Genomic DNA, 15,877 nt, shown 5'->3' with positions numbered 1-15,877 from the left:
TTTGCCAGGTTGAAGTGATTGGACCAGAGGACGCGATGGCAAGAGAGCACTTGGAGGGAATGGACCTGGCTACAATGGTACCTGTCCTCCTGCAAGTCGTCTGTGCAGTGGGAGTGGGGGTGGGGGGACCTTGAGTTGGAGCAGAGGCATCTGGGCTCAATGTGCAATATAGGGATTCAGGGGTGAGTGGGTAGTCAAACCTTGTCCCACTGGACTACCTCAGTGGGGTAGGCTTGGACCTTTACCCACTGCGAAAGTTTACCTGTTGTTTCCAAAGACATTCTTGAGATGCTGGAAATAGGATCACACTTCATCAGTTCAGCACATATCATTTCATGCACAATATCTGCAGGTAGTGTACCCAGAGGCCTGGAATATCTCCATTCAAACAGATGCCCCTCTTTAAAGATTTCTTGGGTGCCCTAAATCAGAGACACTGACATATCTTCTCCCTACTCCATTACCGCCCTGTAGATCTCCAGATATATTGTTGATCAACCTTGGTCAAGATCTATATATGTATGAGGTACCATGCACCTTCTGAAGAGAAATAAGCACAGGGGGTGGGCCAAGAAATTTAAAGCAAAAACAACCCCAATAGAGTGGTGTAGGGTAAAGGGGGTTGAACATGGTAATGCTTCTAACTTAATTGCTGTAGGATGCCTACAATTCTGAAACAGTATGAGCTATGTGAAATTTGTGTATGAATCTACCCAGCAGGTGCATAAAACTAGCTATTCATATGCAAATTAATAATTCAAACAGCTAAGAACTTTAAGGGTAAAGGAGAGGATTAAAGGAAGATTATGTGATGTTTAACATATATGATGTTCAAATCCCTCAGTACAGAGCGCCATGGCTGTGCTGCAAAATGAAGGAATTGGAAGGTGAAGTATGTGGGTGTAAAGGATCAGCCCTATGGAGATCAGGCTTTACACCTGAGACTTGTGAGTGTGTAGGACAATAGAAGCTGGCGAGTCGGCCATAAGAAACAGTGTGAGAGATCTTAGGGCTGCTTGTGGGGAGAGCTAGAAGAGCTGCTGTGTGACGACATTGGACCATCTGCAGAAGAAAGCAGCAATCTTTTGCAGATGGATGCCACTTTGATGGCCAATGATACTGACAGGTGAAGTGAGATACTTACTCAAAGGTGGATTTCAGTGGAGTGGAGCTGCCCTTGTTGTCGTAGACTTTCTCGCTCACAAAGTAGGGCTCCATGGCGAGAATCTTGCCAATGTCAACCAGGAATTCAACGCTCTTTATCTTCTTGATGGTCTTATCATGGGTGAATGCCAGACACTTATAGATAGTGTAGTTGCGGCCCATGGTCCTGGCTCTCGACAACCAAGCATCCGACTTGCTGGTGGGCGGTGGTGCTGTTAAGACGACTCCGTCCCCATGCTGGACACACCACAGGTCGCCGTTATGACTGAAATTGATGAAGTAGGTCAGTGAATTCCACAGCCCTTGTCCAATTACAATGCTCTTGGCGTACCAAGCTCCATCTGTTGTCGAGAAAGGGTGGCCTTTCACCAGCTTATCTTCTATAACCCCGTGCATTATATTTTCATGGTCAAAAAACAGTGCCAGAAAGAGCTGCCAGTCGCTGCCGCCTATCTTAGTAGCTTGCTTGTAGAGCCAGGGCACATGCTCATTGTATGGTTCTGGGCCTCTGTACCATGCACCCGCCTTGGTCACAGCAAACAACTTCCCGGAGCGACTGAAATAAAGGAACTTGAACTGGTCCCAGTTCACCCTCCCTACACATGTTGCACTCGCGAACCAGTCCTTCCAGGGGGACGAAGGGGTGGGTCCTTTGTACAGATCCGTCCCCCGCACAACAAACATGTCTCCTTTTGGGTTGAAAAAGACGTGGCTGGCATTGTCCAGCCGGCCCAAGGACATGGATCTTGCTGTGTAGTTGTCTTGAACATTTGCTGGAGGCAAGCCAATCCTGCAGTTGTTGGCTTTGTCAATAGTGAACAGGAGGGTTTCTAGGGTGCAAGAGAAAAGACACATCTTAATTCCTGGTCCCTCTAGGATCTTTAAAAGATAAATTCTTATAGAAATGACAGATACTTCATTAGTTTTAGGAGGAAGCAGGAATTTGCATTAGGAGTATCATCATTCCATAAACCATGGCTTTATGGTTAAGTCCAAAGCAGCCACATTTACACCCAAAGCTCATGAGGACATTCAGATCCATTTGATTTATCGACAAGACCAGGAGGTCTCCACAATGACACGTTTTTCAGAGAGTTTTTGCAAGCTTCAGTAGGTTATTTTCGCTCTGTGTAGTAACACCTTTTCCCTATTTTGTGTGGTAAATGTGTGTGAGTGCAGATGGCACGCAGAAACATTGTCTGGAGCAGTGGCAAACAGTGCATTGTAGCCAAGCCCACAAGAAGGAGTTGGCACCAACTGTCTTGCCCAATATAACACCCCAAAAACCAACAAATGTGATTGACAAAGCATCCATGCACGAAAAAAACAGATTGAACAACACGTGTCATGTAATAAGCACCATTTCACAATGTTATTGAACAGTGTTTTCTTCTCACATCCTCTACGAACAACAAAGCACTTACCAAATACCCCACATAATAGAACGAAGACTAACCCACAAAAATAATACCCAGAGCCCACCCCCAATCACACACCACTATTCCCGTGCTCATGCCATACAAACACGAATTCTAACTTTGTTAAAACTACAATATCTGACTTTCACACAATCTTTAATTTAACCTAATCCCTGGCATCAGCGTTGGACCCCCTAAAACAACCCCACTAAATGTGTAAACAAAACTTACGCTTCATATGGAGCTACATTTTCTAACCACGCCACAGTGATTATCAGGGCGGCTATGGTGCATTTGCTTTTGGCTGGAGAGGCTGCTGGATGAGGTCACTGGAGGCCCAGAGGAATGAATGTGAATTACTGAATCGGTAAATACTGATTCGGTAAAATACAGAAACATTCAATGGTGGCAGGGTGTCACATTGACACCCTGTTGCACCCCTGAAAAGTGCTTGTGTGCACATGTGGCACACATACGTGCCCTAAGAGCATGAATGTCTGCCACATGGCACTGCTGGAAATGCACAGATTTGCATTTTCAAAGGTATTCGTTATTTACCACCAACTAATAGTTGGTGGTAAATAACGAATCCCTAAATGTAAAAAGCACTCACTTGAGTGCTCTCTACATTAAGCATTCGGTAATTTACCGAATCGGTATGCTAATTTACAGATTCCTTAATTACCGATTCGGTAAATTACCGAATCCTACTATTTGGCCACCTACATCTGAAAAGCCTAATTCCGGTCGGTAATGGCCGAAATTCTGTAATTTTGGCCGTTACCGACCGGAATTAGGCTTCCTATATCTGGCCCCATAACTGTTTTCCACAAAAGGATCCAGGCCAAATTTACATCCTTAGTTTCACACATTTTGCAGAACCTAAAGGTACCCAGGGTTTGTCTCCTAGAGGGAACTGAGAAAATAGTCTAAATGTAACAACATTTTGTGGTTTTATTTTTTGAAGTGCTGTGCAAGAACCTATATTTTCCATTAACATCACCATCCTCCCAGCTTTCAGGAACAAGCAAAGTTGTAAAACAAATGATTTGAACCACAGTTTTTTCTTTTTTTTAGTGATAATCATTTTTTCCTATTTATTGTGGTTTCAACCTACATGCAGTTTATGATGTACACAGGTGTGAAGCTCATGGATGAACACAGAAAGCTATACATGTTTGAAAACTAGACAAAATTCAGAATTTCACAATGGTCATTTGTGTAGGTCGCTAACAGTTTTTCCAAAGCGACTAATTGTTGAATTAAAAGTAGGAAAGAGTTGAAATAGCTGTTTTTCTTTGCCCTGATGTCTGATTTATAAAAGCAATACACCGTCACTTCTGTCAGACTGTTCTGTGCACAGGGATATATAGGTTGTTTGTTGCTTAGAATCATATGGGACAATCACTGAACTGCAGCTTATAATGATTTTTCATTGTTTACTGGCCATGCATGCAGTGGCTAAGAAGAAAACCTATGCAGTAAATACTGAGGTCAAGACACTATTACGAGATTCAGCGAGCATTTTATAAAATGTGCTCTTTCGTGCACACTTCCTTACATTTGGAAGCCAAAACTGGAGAACAATTCAACCGGTATTAACATTTGATTAATTATTCTGTGTTCCCACATAAAAAACTGCCCAGCCACACAACCACACACGTTTGCATAGTATATATGTGGATGTGCTGGATGTAGGAATTTTGTGGAACACTGCAGTTCCGTAATGTTCTCTCACGGAAATGTGAGGAAAATTAGTAATTTTAGACAAAGAATGAGGTATGCTGGTCATTCTAGGTAAGAAAATGTAGTGGGCTCCATGCATATCATCCCACTCTGAACTCCTGAATTGTTTTCTGAAAATGGGTTTAGTGTGGCTCCCTGGTTGCTGGCTGATGCAGAGCTCAAAAAGTGAAGCCATTTACCATGGCAAGTGAGAGAAATTGGGATTTACCTGCTCTCTGCCACCTATTTGTCAAAACTATAATAATAATAATACTGAAGTTTTATAAAGCGCGAACCGCTACCTCAACAACAAAGGTGTCCCGGCGCTCAAACAGCAAGCAGCACATGCAGAATGGTATCAGAAAAAAACAGGGGCATACCTAATTGTTGTTAAAAAGCCATGTCTTTAGTGATTTTCTAAAGCAGGACTCTGTATTTGCGTGACGGAGGAACATCGGCAAGGCCTTCCACATTTTTGCTGTTCTAGCAGAGTATGCTCTACCCCCCAGCCGGGCTTTCACGAAGCGGGGGACATAAAGCAGGTTCTGAGTGTTTGAACGCAAAGACCGAACCTGCTTGTAGCAGCAAGGTCTTAGTTTGAGATAGCTGGGGCACTTTCTCTTCAGTGCGCAGTAGGCCAAAGTAAGAGCTTTTAATTTTATTCTTTTTGCTATTGGAAGCCAGTGCAGATCTTGCAGGTGCGGAGAGACATGATGCCTAAAGGGGATGAGTCTGATCAGCCTCGCAGCTGAATTCTGCACCATCTGCAATCGTCTAATCGCATAATTAGGTAGGCCAAGATATAAGCTGCTTGCGTAATCCAGCCTGGATGTCACTGTGGCACGGACTACAGATTTACGGCAATCTTCTGGTAGCAAGTGCAAGACTTTACAAAGGGTTTTTAGTTTGCTAAAACAACTGGCGTAGACATGTTGAATTTGGGCCGAGAAAGAGAGGTCGGCTTCCCATCTCACTCTCAGATTTTTGATGCTAGAATAGGGGGAAGGTGGAGGACCAATTTCTAAAGGCCACCACAAGTCTGGCGCAGGCATTGGGCACTTTCCAAAAAAAGATCACCTAGGTTTTTCCCGCATTAAGTTTTAATTTATTTGTGTTCATCCAGAGGGCGATATCACGCAGACATCCTTTAAAATTCTTGAAAGTCTCTACCATCTGTTCCTGGTATGAGAAAACCACCTGGGTGTCATCAGCGTAAGAAATTGCCTTAACACCCCAGTTGGCAATCAAGGAGAAGAGAGGCGCTAGGTACACATTAAAAAGTAGAGGGCTCAGCGCAGAGCCCTGATAGACGCCACACCAGAGAGGTTTAGGTTTCGATGAAAATGGGCATAGAGCGACTCTTTGCCAGCGGCCGCTAAGGTAAGATTGCAACCAGGTCAGCACCTTCCCCTCTAGGCCTATATCTTTTAATCTCTGAACCAGCCTAGCGTGAGCGACAGTGTCAAATGCTGTGGACAGATCCAGGAGCATCAGCAATGCTGATGCCCCTGAATCTAATGCCCATCTCACAGACTCTGCCACCTCAAGGAGGGCAGTCTCCATGCTAGAGCCTGACCGGAAACCAGATTGTGTTTCATGCAGAATGGCATTACACTCAATGAAGTTGATCAGTTGTCTCTGGACCAACTTCTCCAGCATTTCACCTGGTGCGAGCAGTAGAGAGATTGGCCTGAGATTGTTAAGGTCTCCTGGATCTCCTGTAGCTTTCTTTCTCAAGGGGAGGAGGGTAGCAGGCCTCCAATTGTCAGGAAAGACACCAGTATCAAGGGATGTGTTCCAGACATGGGTGAGTGTATTGGTAAGGGAATGGGATAATATTTTCCAAAGTTTAGGGAGCAAGGATCATCTGGGACCCCTGATCTACATTATTGAATTTCTAACGATGCATCCAGATTGGTAGAAAGTTAGAAAACAGAGGAACCTCCACCCCTCTCAAAGGAGAGTCCGGTTTCTCTGTTGCCTTAGGTACTGAAAATGAGTCATAGACCTTTGGAATCTTATTTAAAAGAAAACTAGAAATGTCTGCGCACAGAGTTGGTGAAGGTTTCACTTCAGTCTCTATTGCTTTAGGCTTGAAGAAGGTCTGAACTATCTTAAACACATCTTTACTGAAATTATCTGCCTTTTGAATACAGGCAAAAACCACAGTTGATGGACAGAATGCAGAACAATGTCATACATTCACCCCAGTACAGAGATCTGGGCCTAAATCCATCGTTTTTTTGCACTCCACACCACCCCAGTTCAGACATGGCCATATGCAAATCAGTCTGACCCTGTGCCTCATGGGAACAGTCTAGCCCGAACTGCCAAGCCATGCCTTCCCTGGACCGGAAACAAGCTTAGTTTGGTGGCAGAGTGGGCTAAAGAACTGCGGCTGAAGACGGCTGGAATGCCAGAAACCGGTCCTCGGAAGCTTGTTTCCGGTCCAGGGAAGACATGGCTTGGCAGTTCGGGCTGGACTGTTCCCATGAGGCACAGGGTCAGACTGATTTGCATATGATTGAGTGAGGGGTGGGTAACCCAATAAACCCTTGTGGGCTTGGGCAGTCGTACTGTTATAGGGAAGATGCCTACAAGGGATTTGTTTAGAAGTACAGATTTACTGCAGTGAGACACAGCCTTTACTATTAAGACTTGAGGATCGATTGAATCAGATACTACTCTACTTGGATTATTCAATAAGTCAACATTCCATGAAAGCTACCACACTAGCCCCATAGAGATTATGCAGTTATGTTGATTAATCTAGTTTTGTTCACCAAATGAATCAGGGAAAAACAACGGAAAGCAACACAAACAGATATTTTTCATGGAAAAATTATTATTTATATTTTGTATTCAAATGTAAGGGTACATAATCAAAAATCAGAAATGATTGCATACAAATCTTAGGTATGTGGAAACAGCAAAACAATCCATTTGTACATAAGAAACAATCCAGTCTTTAGACAAATATGTATAAAATTGACTTCTTTTAAAATAAAATAGAAAGTCAAAAAATAGAATGAAGACTTGGATAGATGTGTCGACGTTTCGGTCTCACTGGTAGTATCCGAAGACCATCATCAGGACAAAAAGTTTTATGCAATATAGCCAGTGAAACTGACGCTGTCGATTGTGTACGGAACCTTCGCCAGCATTTCACTTCTGTGAACTATTCAATCCTGAGACTAAATACAAGAACATCGCCTATTTTGAATTAAACTACAGGCGAGATCTGGTGTTCGCCCAAGGCTATGACCCACTGATAGTGAATACTATTCACCAGGCTGAGTTGCAGCCATCATCATTTATAGGCTTTTCCTATACTCACTACAAGGGACATCTATATTGCATAAAACTTTTTGTCCTGATGATGGTCTTCGGATACTACCAGTGAGACCGAAACGTCGACACATCTATCCAAGTCTTCATTCTATTTTTTGACTTTCTATTTTATTTTAAAAGAAGTCAATTTTATACATATTTGTCTAAAGACTGGATTGTTTCTTATGTACAAATGGATTGTTTTGCTGTTTCCACGTACCTAAGATTTGTATGCAATCATTTCTGATTTTTGATTATGTACCCTTACATTTGAATACAAAATATAAATAATAATTTTTCCATGAAAAATATCTGTTCGTGTTGCTTTCCGTTGTTTTTCCCTGATTCATTTGGTGAACAAAACTAGATTAATCAACATAACTGCATAATCTCTATGGGGCTAGTGTGGTAGCTTTCATGGAATGTTGACTTATTGAATAATCCAAGTAGAGCAGTATCTGATTCAATCGATCCTCAAGTCTTAATAGTAAAGGCTGTGTCTCACTGATTTGCATATGGCCATGGCTGAACTGGGGTGGCAGAGTGGGCTAAAGAACGGTGATGGATTAAACCCAGATCTTTTGACTGGGTGTGAGTGTTTGATTGATTCAGATGCTCCGTCCATCACCACCCCCTTTTGTACCGCTTTTGAATACAGGCAGCAATATAGTTTCTCCTGACCATTTTTAATGATTTATGTAACTTTTTCAAGGCATTTTTGTAAATTCCTTTAGCCAGGTCGCAGTAATTTATTCTCCACGGGCATTCTAATCTCTTACAGCTCATTTTTTCTGAACCAAGGGGCCGATGGGGATAGTCTAACATCATTTTTGCAGGGGTGACGATCTCCATCGCCGAGGAGATCCATTGATTAATGCCAAGGCATCTATATTAGGGTCTGAAGAAAGAGAGGGGAGATTGTTCTCTAAAATAGGACCCAAGGCTTCAGCAGTCAGACTTTTCCACTTTCTCTTCATGATGGACCGCTTACCCCTGGCCTGGTCGGTATTAGACGGCATCACTGAGAAAGGAATCAGATTATGATTCGGCCAGACCGGGGGGGGGGGGAACTTTCATAACCATTGAGGGGTTGTTAGAGAAAACTAAATCTAAAGTGTGGCCTGCCTTGTGCGTAGGAGCAGAAACCATTTGCAATAAATTGGCAGCCGCTAGAGAAGAGATCAGCTGGGCTGCTTGAGAACAATTGGGATCATTTACATGAAAATTAAAATTGCAGAGGGCCATATAGTTGGCATAGGTTAGCGATTTTTGGACATTATAGTTACAAAGATCGTGGCAGATCTTTGCGGCACAAACAGGTGGTCTATAGATTAGGGTGCCTGCTAGGGATACCATAGGATTTATCTAAAAGCCAAAATTAAGGACTTCGATGCCTTGTAGATCGAGTGGGCTAGAAGAGACCAATTCCCATGAATCCCTGAAAATAATAGCAATCCCACCCCGTCTTTTGTTGCCCTCCCTATTAGTGAAACACATTTTGAAACCTGGTGGGATGGCTAGGGGAATAGCTGCCACTGTATCCGCATTGAGCCAGGTTTCTGTTAAAAACATGGTGTCCCAAGAGGACTCCATTAGGGCCAGCCAAATATCTTCAGCATGTTTAGCGAGAGATCTACAGTTGGCTAGACATGCCCGAAAAGTGTCAGTGTGCTTTGGCAAGATGCCCTGTGGGCTAGATGTCCCTGAATAGATCATTTTATGCAGTCTTGCCACACCGTTTAGCACTTGCCCACACGAGTGGCAGCTATCTGACATTCGAGTTGCAGCAGGATCTATCTGGTGAAGCTCAGGACAACTTGCATTACTATAGGACTACAGTTCCTCTCGGTTCCAGCGTATCGTCTTCACCTCCCCACCTCCACCAGCAGCATAGCTGGCGTTGGCCGCGTTCGTGTCGCGGACGGGCGCAGACGGGCTTGCCTTTGGCGCGCCTTCAATGCGCCGGCGGCGCGCCCGCTGCGCGGCCGGGCCTCCATCTGATTTTACCTGAAATAATCCAAATTTTCTCTTGCTTGTAAATAGATGGGGGTACTCTAGATCCTAGAGTGGCAGAATGATGTTGGGCCTTTAGGGTGATGATGCGACCTGATGCCAGAAGTGGCCATACATCATCCCATCATCCCTTTCTTTTTTATTAACTAATGTCCTCAGCATCCATTTGGATATCTGCCCCCACCAGGGGGAGACTAGAGGGCAAATCCGGCAATCTTCTCTAGGGTGAGCTAAAAGACTTTCCGGGCCCATTCTGGGGTCATGGCCCTATGTCTCTGAGTGCCACTCCTAGCCCTACCTTTTTCTGATCTTTTTTGCCTTGTATCTAGTTGGCCTTCTGGCCCCTCTCCAGGGTTCAGATTAGAAGTAAAGCCTGGGAAGGCAAAAAACGGTTGGACCCATTTTGGGGAGGGACACTGCTAGTGCCTGGGTGGAACTCCCTCCTCTACCCTTGATTTTACCTTCTACCCTGGTTTCCATCGGGTGTTTTGATCTCCCAGGGAGGTGTAAATGGAAAATGAACCTCCCAATCTTCCCTCTACGGGGGCGAGAAATACTTCAGGCCCCATATTGGGGTGGGGGCATAAGCCATTGCTGGGTGGGCAGACCTACTCATTCTTTATTTACTTCTTCCTCTATTGTTTAGTGCACCTTCTTTCACACCCAGGGACATGTTCGGTGTAAACATCCCAATCTGATGTTGGGTTCATGATAAGGTGGGGGCATGGTTCGATTCCTGGATGGGCCTCAGCCTTCTGCTCCTCCCCAGGGAGGGAGGAAATACTGAGAGCAAGCTCCCCTTATCTGCAAAGGTTGTTGTGCCCTGGGTGGAGGGGGTGCCAAATTACAGATGGTTGCCAATTGTTTCCTAACCCTGTGTGTTTGACATGCACAAACTCAGGCCTGTTCTAACTCTCCTCACGCCTGAAGGCAGGAGATCCACCATCTCTGCATCAATAGAGCTACATCTTGATTACTGTAAAAACAAGTTACTTATCTGTACATTGTGGTTCTACAGTGACATCTTTTATAGATTCACATGCTTAAATCTTCCCCGTCATTATGGTGGGAGTCCCTTAGTAACAGTAAAACAGCAGTACTATGCTTTAAACTTAATTCCCTCTGAAAATCAATAGTGTTCAGTAACCAGTTATCATCATTTTAGAACATCCAAACTTCAGCCAATTAGAGCATAGACCCAGAGTATCCATCTCCTGCAGGGCCACCATACCTCAGATTTCTAGCACAAGTGCAATTAGAAGAATAATAGAGGTATGTATTGGTGAACCTGACAGGGGAGGACGGCAGGCCACATGTGAATCTATAAAAGATATCAATACTGGAGAACCACAGTTTACATGTTAGTAACTTATTTTTTCTCCAGTATTGTATTTTTTATAGATTCATATGCTTGAATCAGAATAGTAAGCAGTTTGCAAGTAACAAAGAAAGCGGGAAAAGGAGAACCATCCTACCATGCTACCCAAAACCGAGAATAAAAATCAAAGGCAGACAATGTAAATGCAGAAAAAGAGACAACCACAAAAAAGTACTATAGGAAAAAGAATAGACCTTAGCGAAAACATGCATACCATATGCAAATAGTCATCACAGGGCCGCGTATCCAACCGTTATATCTGCCTTCCGCCATGTTTCCAGACAAAGACAATGTTCAGCTGCCAGAGAACTGGAGGAGGTCTTATCGGTGGGTAGACCCTGAAGAAGCCCTTCATAAATGTCTTCACCAGCATGTTGGACCTCTGGTGGAGACCGAGGTCATAGACAGAGAGTGTCTCGTCGGCGGGCAGATTTTACCTGAAGAAGCCTCTTTGAATGGAGTATGCGGCACAGGTGGAGGAGCAGAGCCAACTCTTTGAAGTGCATGAGAGGGAGCAGGATGCTCTTTATTAGCCCTCTTTACTTTCCTTACTCTGAGATCTGAAATTTTTAGGATCTCTTTGGGAAAAAGAAGATCTTTCTTCCTTTCTCTTCTTGGAGGAAGTATGTGTCTTCTCCTCACTCTCAGAGTCTGATTCCTTAGCAGACTTCCTATTTTGTAGCAAGAGAAGCAGCCTTCCCTCATGGTCTTTGAGGGTTTTTGGGGAGAAAGTATGACAGTATTTGCAGTTTCTGGGCTCATGTTCTGGATACAGACACTGCAGACATGCCTTATGTGGGTCCTCAGAATAAAGTCTGGACCTTCCACAAGTCTTACAGGGCCTAAACAGCCCTTTTTAAGACTCAGACATTTTGAAGAAAACCAGAAAGGTACACTCACTCCCGAACTGTACATAACATAACATGTGTATTTGTAAAGCGCACGTTCACCCGGAGGTATCTTGGTGCAGAATAGCAGATGTTTCGAGTTACCCAACTCAATGGTACTCATTTTATCAACCTTAGATGTATGAAAGACTGAGTGGACCCGCCGGGATTTGAACATGTGACCATGAGGAAAAACACAGGCCCCCGCAGTGGAGGAATTATTCCACTGAGGCACCAGACCCGGCTGAAGAGATAGACGTAGAAATTAACTGCAGTTCAAAAGGGTAAGAGTAGAAACACTGTGACTGAGCAGAGCTCAGGGAGACTCCCTAACACACAACATGCGGTAAGAAATCTGAGGTATGGTGGCCCTGCAGGGGATGGATACTCTGGGTCTATGCTCTGATTGACTAACGTTTGGACCTGTAATTTCTGAAGGTGAACTCCCCATCCCTCCATAGAAGAGTCTGACTGCAATACCATATACAGCTTCGCTGAGACGAAGGACAGACCTTGAGATAGATCATCCCCAATCGCCCACCAGGACATTGCTAAGGTCATTTCCGGTGTGACTGAAACAATGTTGTCGAAGGAGGAAGCTAGAAGGCCCCTTGGAAATGTACATAAACAAGTAGAACAAGCATAGAGCTATGCTTCTAGAAAACCTTTTTTTGGTTTCAGTGAAATGATGCACTATCAAATTTTGTTCTGCATTTATTTGGCTATAGTCTCCTTGGTGGGGAAACCCTTAGTTTTTTTATCCTACCCCAGGGACCATATATTGGAGGACTAGGTTTCCTGTAGGTAGTTTTAACTTTCCACAACTACAAAATTCACCCCACACACAAAAAAGGGAAAACAACAGTGCCGCTGTAATCAGGTGTCGAAGAACACCTGGTAGGCATTCAGCCTTCCGGATGGGAACCCAATGATGAAGCATGCCACCAATAGGTTGGTGGGTGAGGGTTCTTCTAAAAACCCTAAGGGTTCCCCCACCAAGGAGACTTTAACCAAATAAATGCATAACTAAATTTGATAGTGCATCATTTGCAAGAGATTTGCAACTTCTGGCTTAGCTCCACGGTCTCCTCATCTGTTATAGAGTATTTCATGTATTTTTAAGTCACTATTTGACTTTCTAGCCACAGCATCTCTAGACATGTCCGAGATCACTCTTTACTCTCCTCTCATCTTTCTCTTCCTCATGATCTTTATTTTTGATAAACACCTTCAGGAGGTGGTTTATTTTTTGTCCTAGAGTCTCAACCATGGCATCACCTAATGAATCTAAAACTAATGCTTCCTATATTGAATTTAGGAAGAAGTTGAACTGTTTATATTTGATTAACTTATTACGTCCTGACTCTTCCCTCCTAACTAGCCCAGGACCATGAGAGATTCAGGTGAGCACTTTAAAAATCTCAGTTCACATAAACAATTAACATAAATCACACCGCATCGGACCCATCAAAATGGTCTGTGTTCCACCAAGTCCATCATATTGCCTTTGGGAAGAGTGCATGAAGCAGCACATTTGGATCCAGTGCCACATAACAGACCTAAATTCTCTTTGCTGGCGTGACCAACTGTCCAATGTTGTAGGACAGAGTATGCAGATAATTTCCCATCTCCAGAATGATCTCCATGCCCTCTCAGGAGCTGAACAATAGGTGCACATGACCAGGTTCCAATGCAGTGATCCTGTAGGAAAAGAAAAGTGTTCTAGGGTCTGTGTGTGGTGCTGTGGGGGTTAAGCCTCTTCCTCTGCTTGTGGGATGTAGCAGACAGATGGATCAGGTTATGGTCTGACATTGGTGTATCCTCTTCTTCCTAATCACCTCATTGCTCTATGGTTTTATGCGTAGATGGTAGTGGAAGAAAAGCTGAGATAATTGAAAATGTAAGGGTTTTAGTGCCTGTCAATAGAATTCTGCGTTCTGCTGCAAGGGCTGGTTGGGTCACAGCAGCTGCAGCTATTGCTGTAGCAGTTATGCCCTATTCTGTTGTTGTACTTGCATGTGTGGGAGCTACAATTGCCACAGGAACCGAGGTAGGCAGGCTGCAAGTTCTGGTGTGACCTGCAATGTTGGTTAAATCATGGCTCTGTGGTGGTCTTGACATGGGGAGGGATTCCTGTTGTGTGAGTTCTTGTTGTGTCTGACAAACAAATGTCAGCAGTGATTTGCATGAAAATTCCTTCTCTTAGATTTTCTTGCAGGTGGTGGTCCACGGTTTGGAAAGGGCTGTTCTGCATCCTTCTGAGCTGTGTCACTTGCAAGTTGTAGTGCATTCTTTAGTGATGCCACAGTAGCAACTTTAGAGATGCATGACGTGATTTCTAGGGACCCCAGCTTATCAACCACTGGAACTCAGGGACACTGACTGAATCATTACTGGAAGCCCGGGACCCCAGCTTAAGTATTGTTGATGATGTGAACCCCAAAACAGTACAAAAAAATAGAGACAAAACATTCATCAAACAAATACACAAATGATGACACATTTTGTTTAATTTGCAAACACATATAAATAAAAAATTATCTAAATCTAAATTTAATACAAAGGTTGGAGGTTTTCTAAATTCAACTGAGGCCACTCATCGTCCATAGCATATTCTGTTTGATGCAGCTGCACTGCTCCTACAAATCAATCTGAGGAAACTAATTAAATTTTTAGCCTCCGATTTTGAATAACTTTACATTTGCAGTAAGTTTAAAAAAATGTAATTGTGCATTTAGCTTCTTTGTTTATATGCATTTTATTAATCAGTTAATATTCAGTTTTGTAAGTAGTCGTGGACCCCTTAGGATGCTTTGCGGACCCCCAGAGGTCCCTGGACCACAGGTGGGAACCACTCACATAGGTGCTATATCCAAGGACGTATATTAAAATGTGCACCTTCGAATGGAAGATGAAGTCTTTTGGGGACTAATAGGAAAGGGATCTGCTTTCTATTATGCTATGGTTCGCGTCTTCACAGGCTGCACATACCCCAGGCAATCTTGTGAAATTTCGGGGAACTTCCATATTCCTTGGAATTCACCACAGAAATATACAACCTATTCTGGGCAGATGGTAAATGTCTGCTGGGACCCTATAGGGCATTTTTACAAGGGTCACTTTTAACAAAATGCCCTGCTCCATATTTACAAAATGACTTTAAGCCCCTTTTTGTGGCTTAAAGCCACGTTGTAAATATGGTACCCTTTCACGTAGATATCTGCATGAAAAGGGCATGCAATGGGTGATGCTGTGGGCGTTCCGCTGCAACACCCACTGGTTTTTGACTCTGCCCCAGATTTACAGAGATCTTTAAATCTGAGGCGGTGCTAAAAACTAACGCCCTTAAAGAGCAGGTGTTAGAATAGTGACACGAGGAGAAATACTTTTAGTTCTCCTATTTATTGCTTTTTCTATGTGAGCTGCATTCTGTAGCAAACTTAGAAAGAGCAAAACGCCATTATGGATTATTTATGTGCAGGAAGGGACACCTACCTGCAAATAAACAATCATGCCCTGCAATGCAGGCGCTCTTGCACTATTGTTGGCGCTAGGCATCTAATTTTAGAGCCAGCGCTAGGGAAAACACAGGGGTGCGCTGTATTGTTGTAAATAAGGCAAATCCCTGCATTTTGGAAATGTCATAGCACAGTGCTGCCAAATTTGGCGCAGCTCCGCACTCCGACATTCCCTTGCACATATTACCCTATGTGGGGTGGAGCGAGAGAGACAGAACAATAAGGGTGTACTAGGGGAAATTGTTGCATAACTGGAGGTGCGTTAAATACTCCCCTTTGCTTTGAGTCAGGGTGTGGAGGGAATGGAGCTTAGGGAATGGGCTGCAGTCCAATCCCTAAGCCCATTTTAGGGGCAGAAATTTCCAGCTGTTGAAATGGGGCCCAATGTTGCAGCACCTGTTAAGCCCAGATATGGAGCACTAATTGTATTATAATTGGGCAGAG

General features: G+C 43.7%; 1 protein-coding gene across 1 annotated transcript in view; it reads right to left on the bottom strand.

The window, feature by feature from the left end:
• LOC147725949 (uncharacterized) overlaps nucleotides 1–15,877 on the bottom strand; it is a 75,951-nt gene that overhangs the window by 39,703 nt on the left and 20,371 nt on the right. Inside the window, exon 2 of the mRNA XM_086960075.1 lies at nucleotides 1,145–1,994. Within this exon, the coding sequence (XP_086816201.1) occupies nucleotides 1,145–1,994 (850 nt within the window). The remainder of the gene's footprint in view (nucleotides 1–1,144; nucleotides 1,995–15,877) is intronic.

Source organism: Lissotriton vulgaris, chromosome 3_1, assembly GCF_964263255.1.
Source record: "Lissotriton vulgaris chromosome 3_1, aLisVul1.2, whole genome shotgun sequence".
Taxonomy (NCBI): domain Eukaryota; kingdom Metazoa; phylum Chordata; class Amphibia; order Caudata; family Salamandridae; genus Lissotriton; species Lissotriton vulgaris.
Note: the sequence above shows the minus strand (reverse complement) of the source record. Positions and strands in the feature narration are given on the sequence as shown.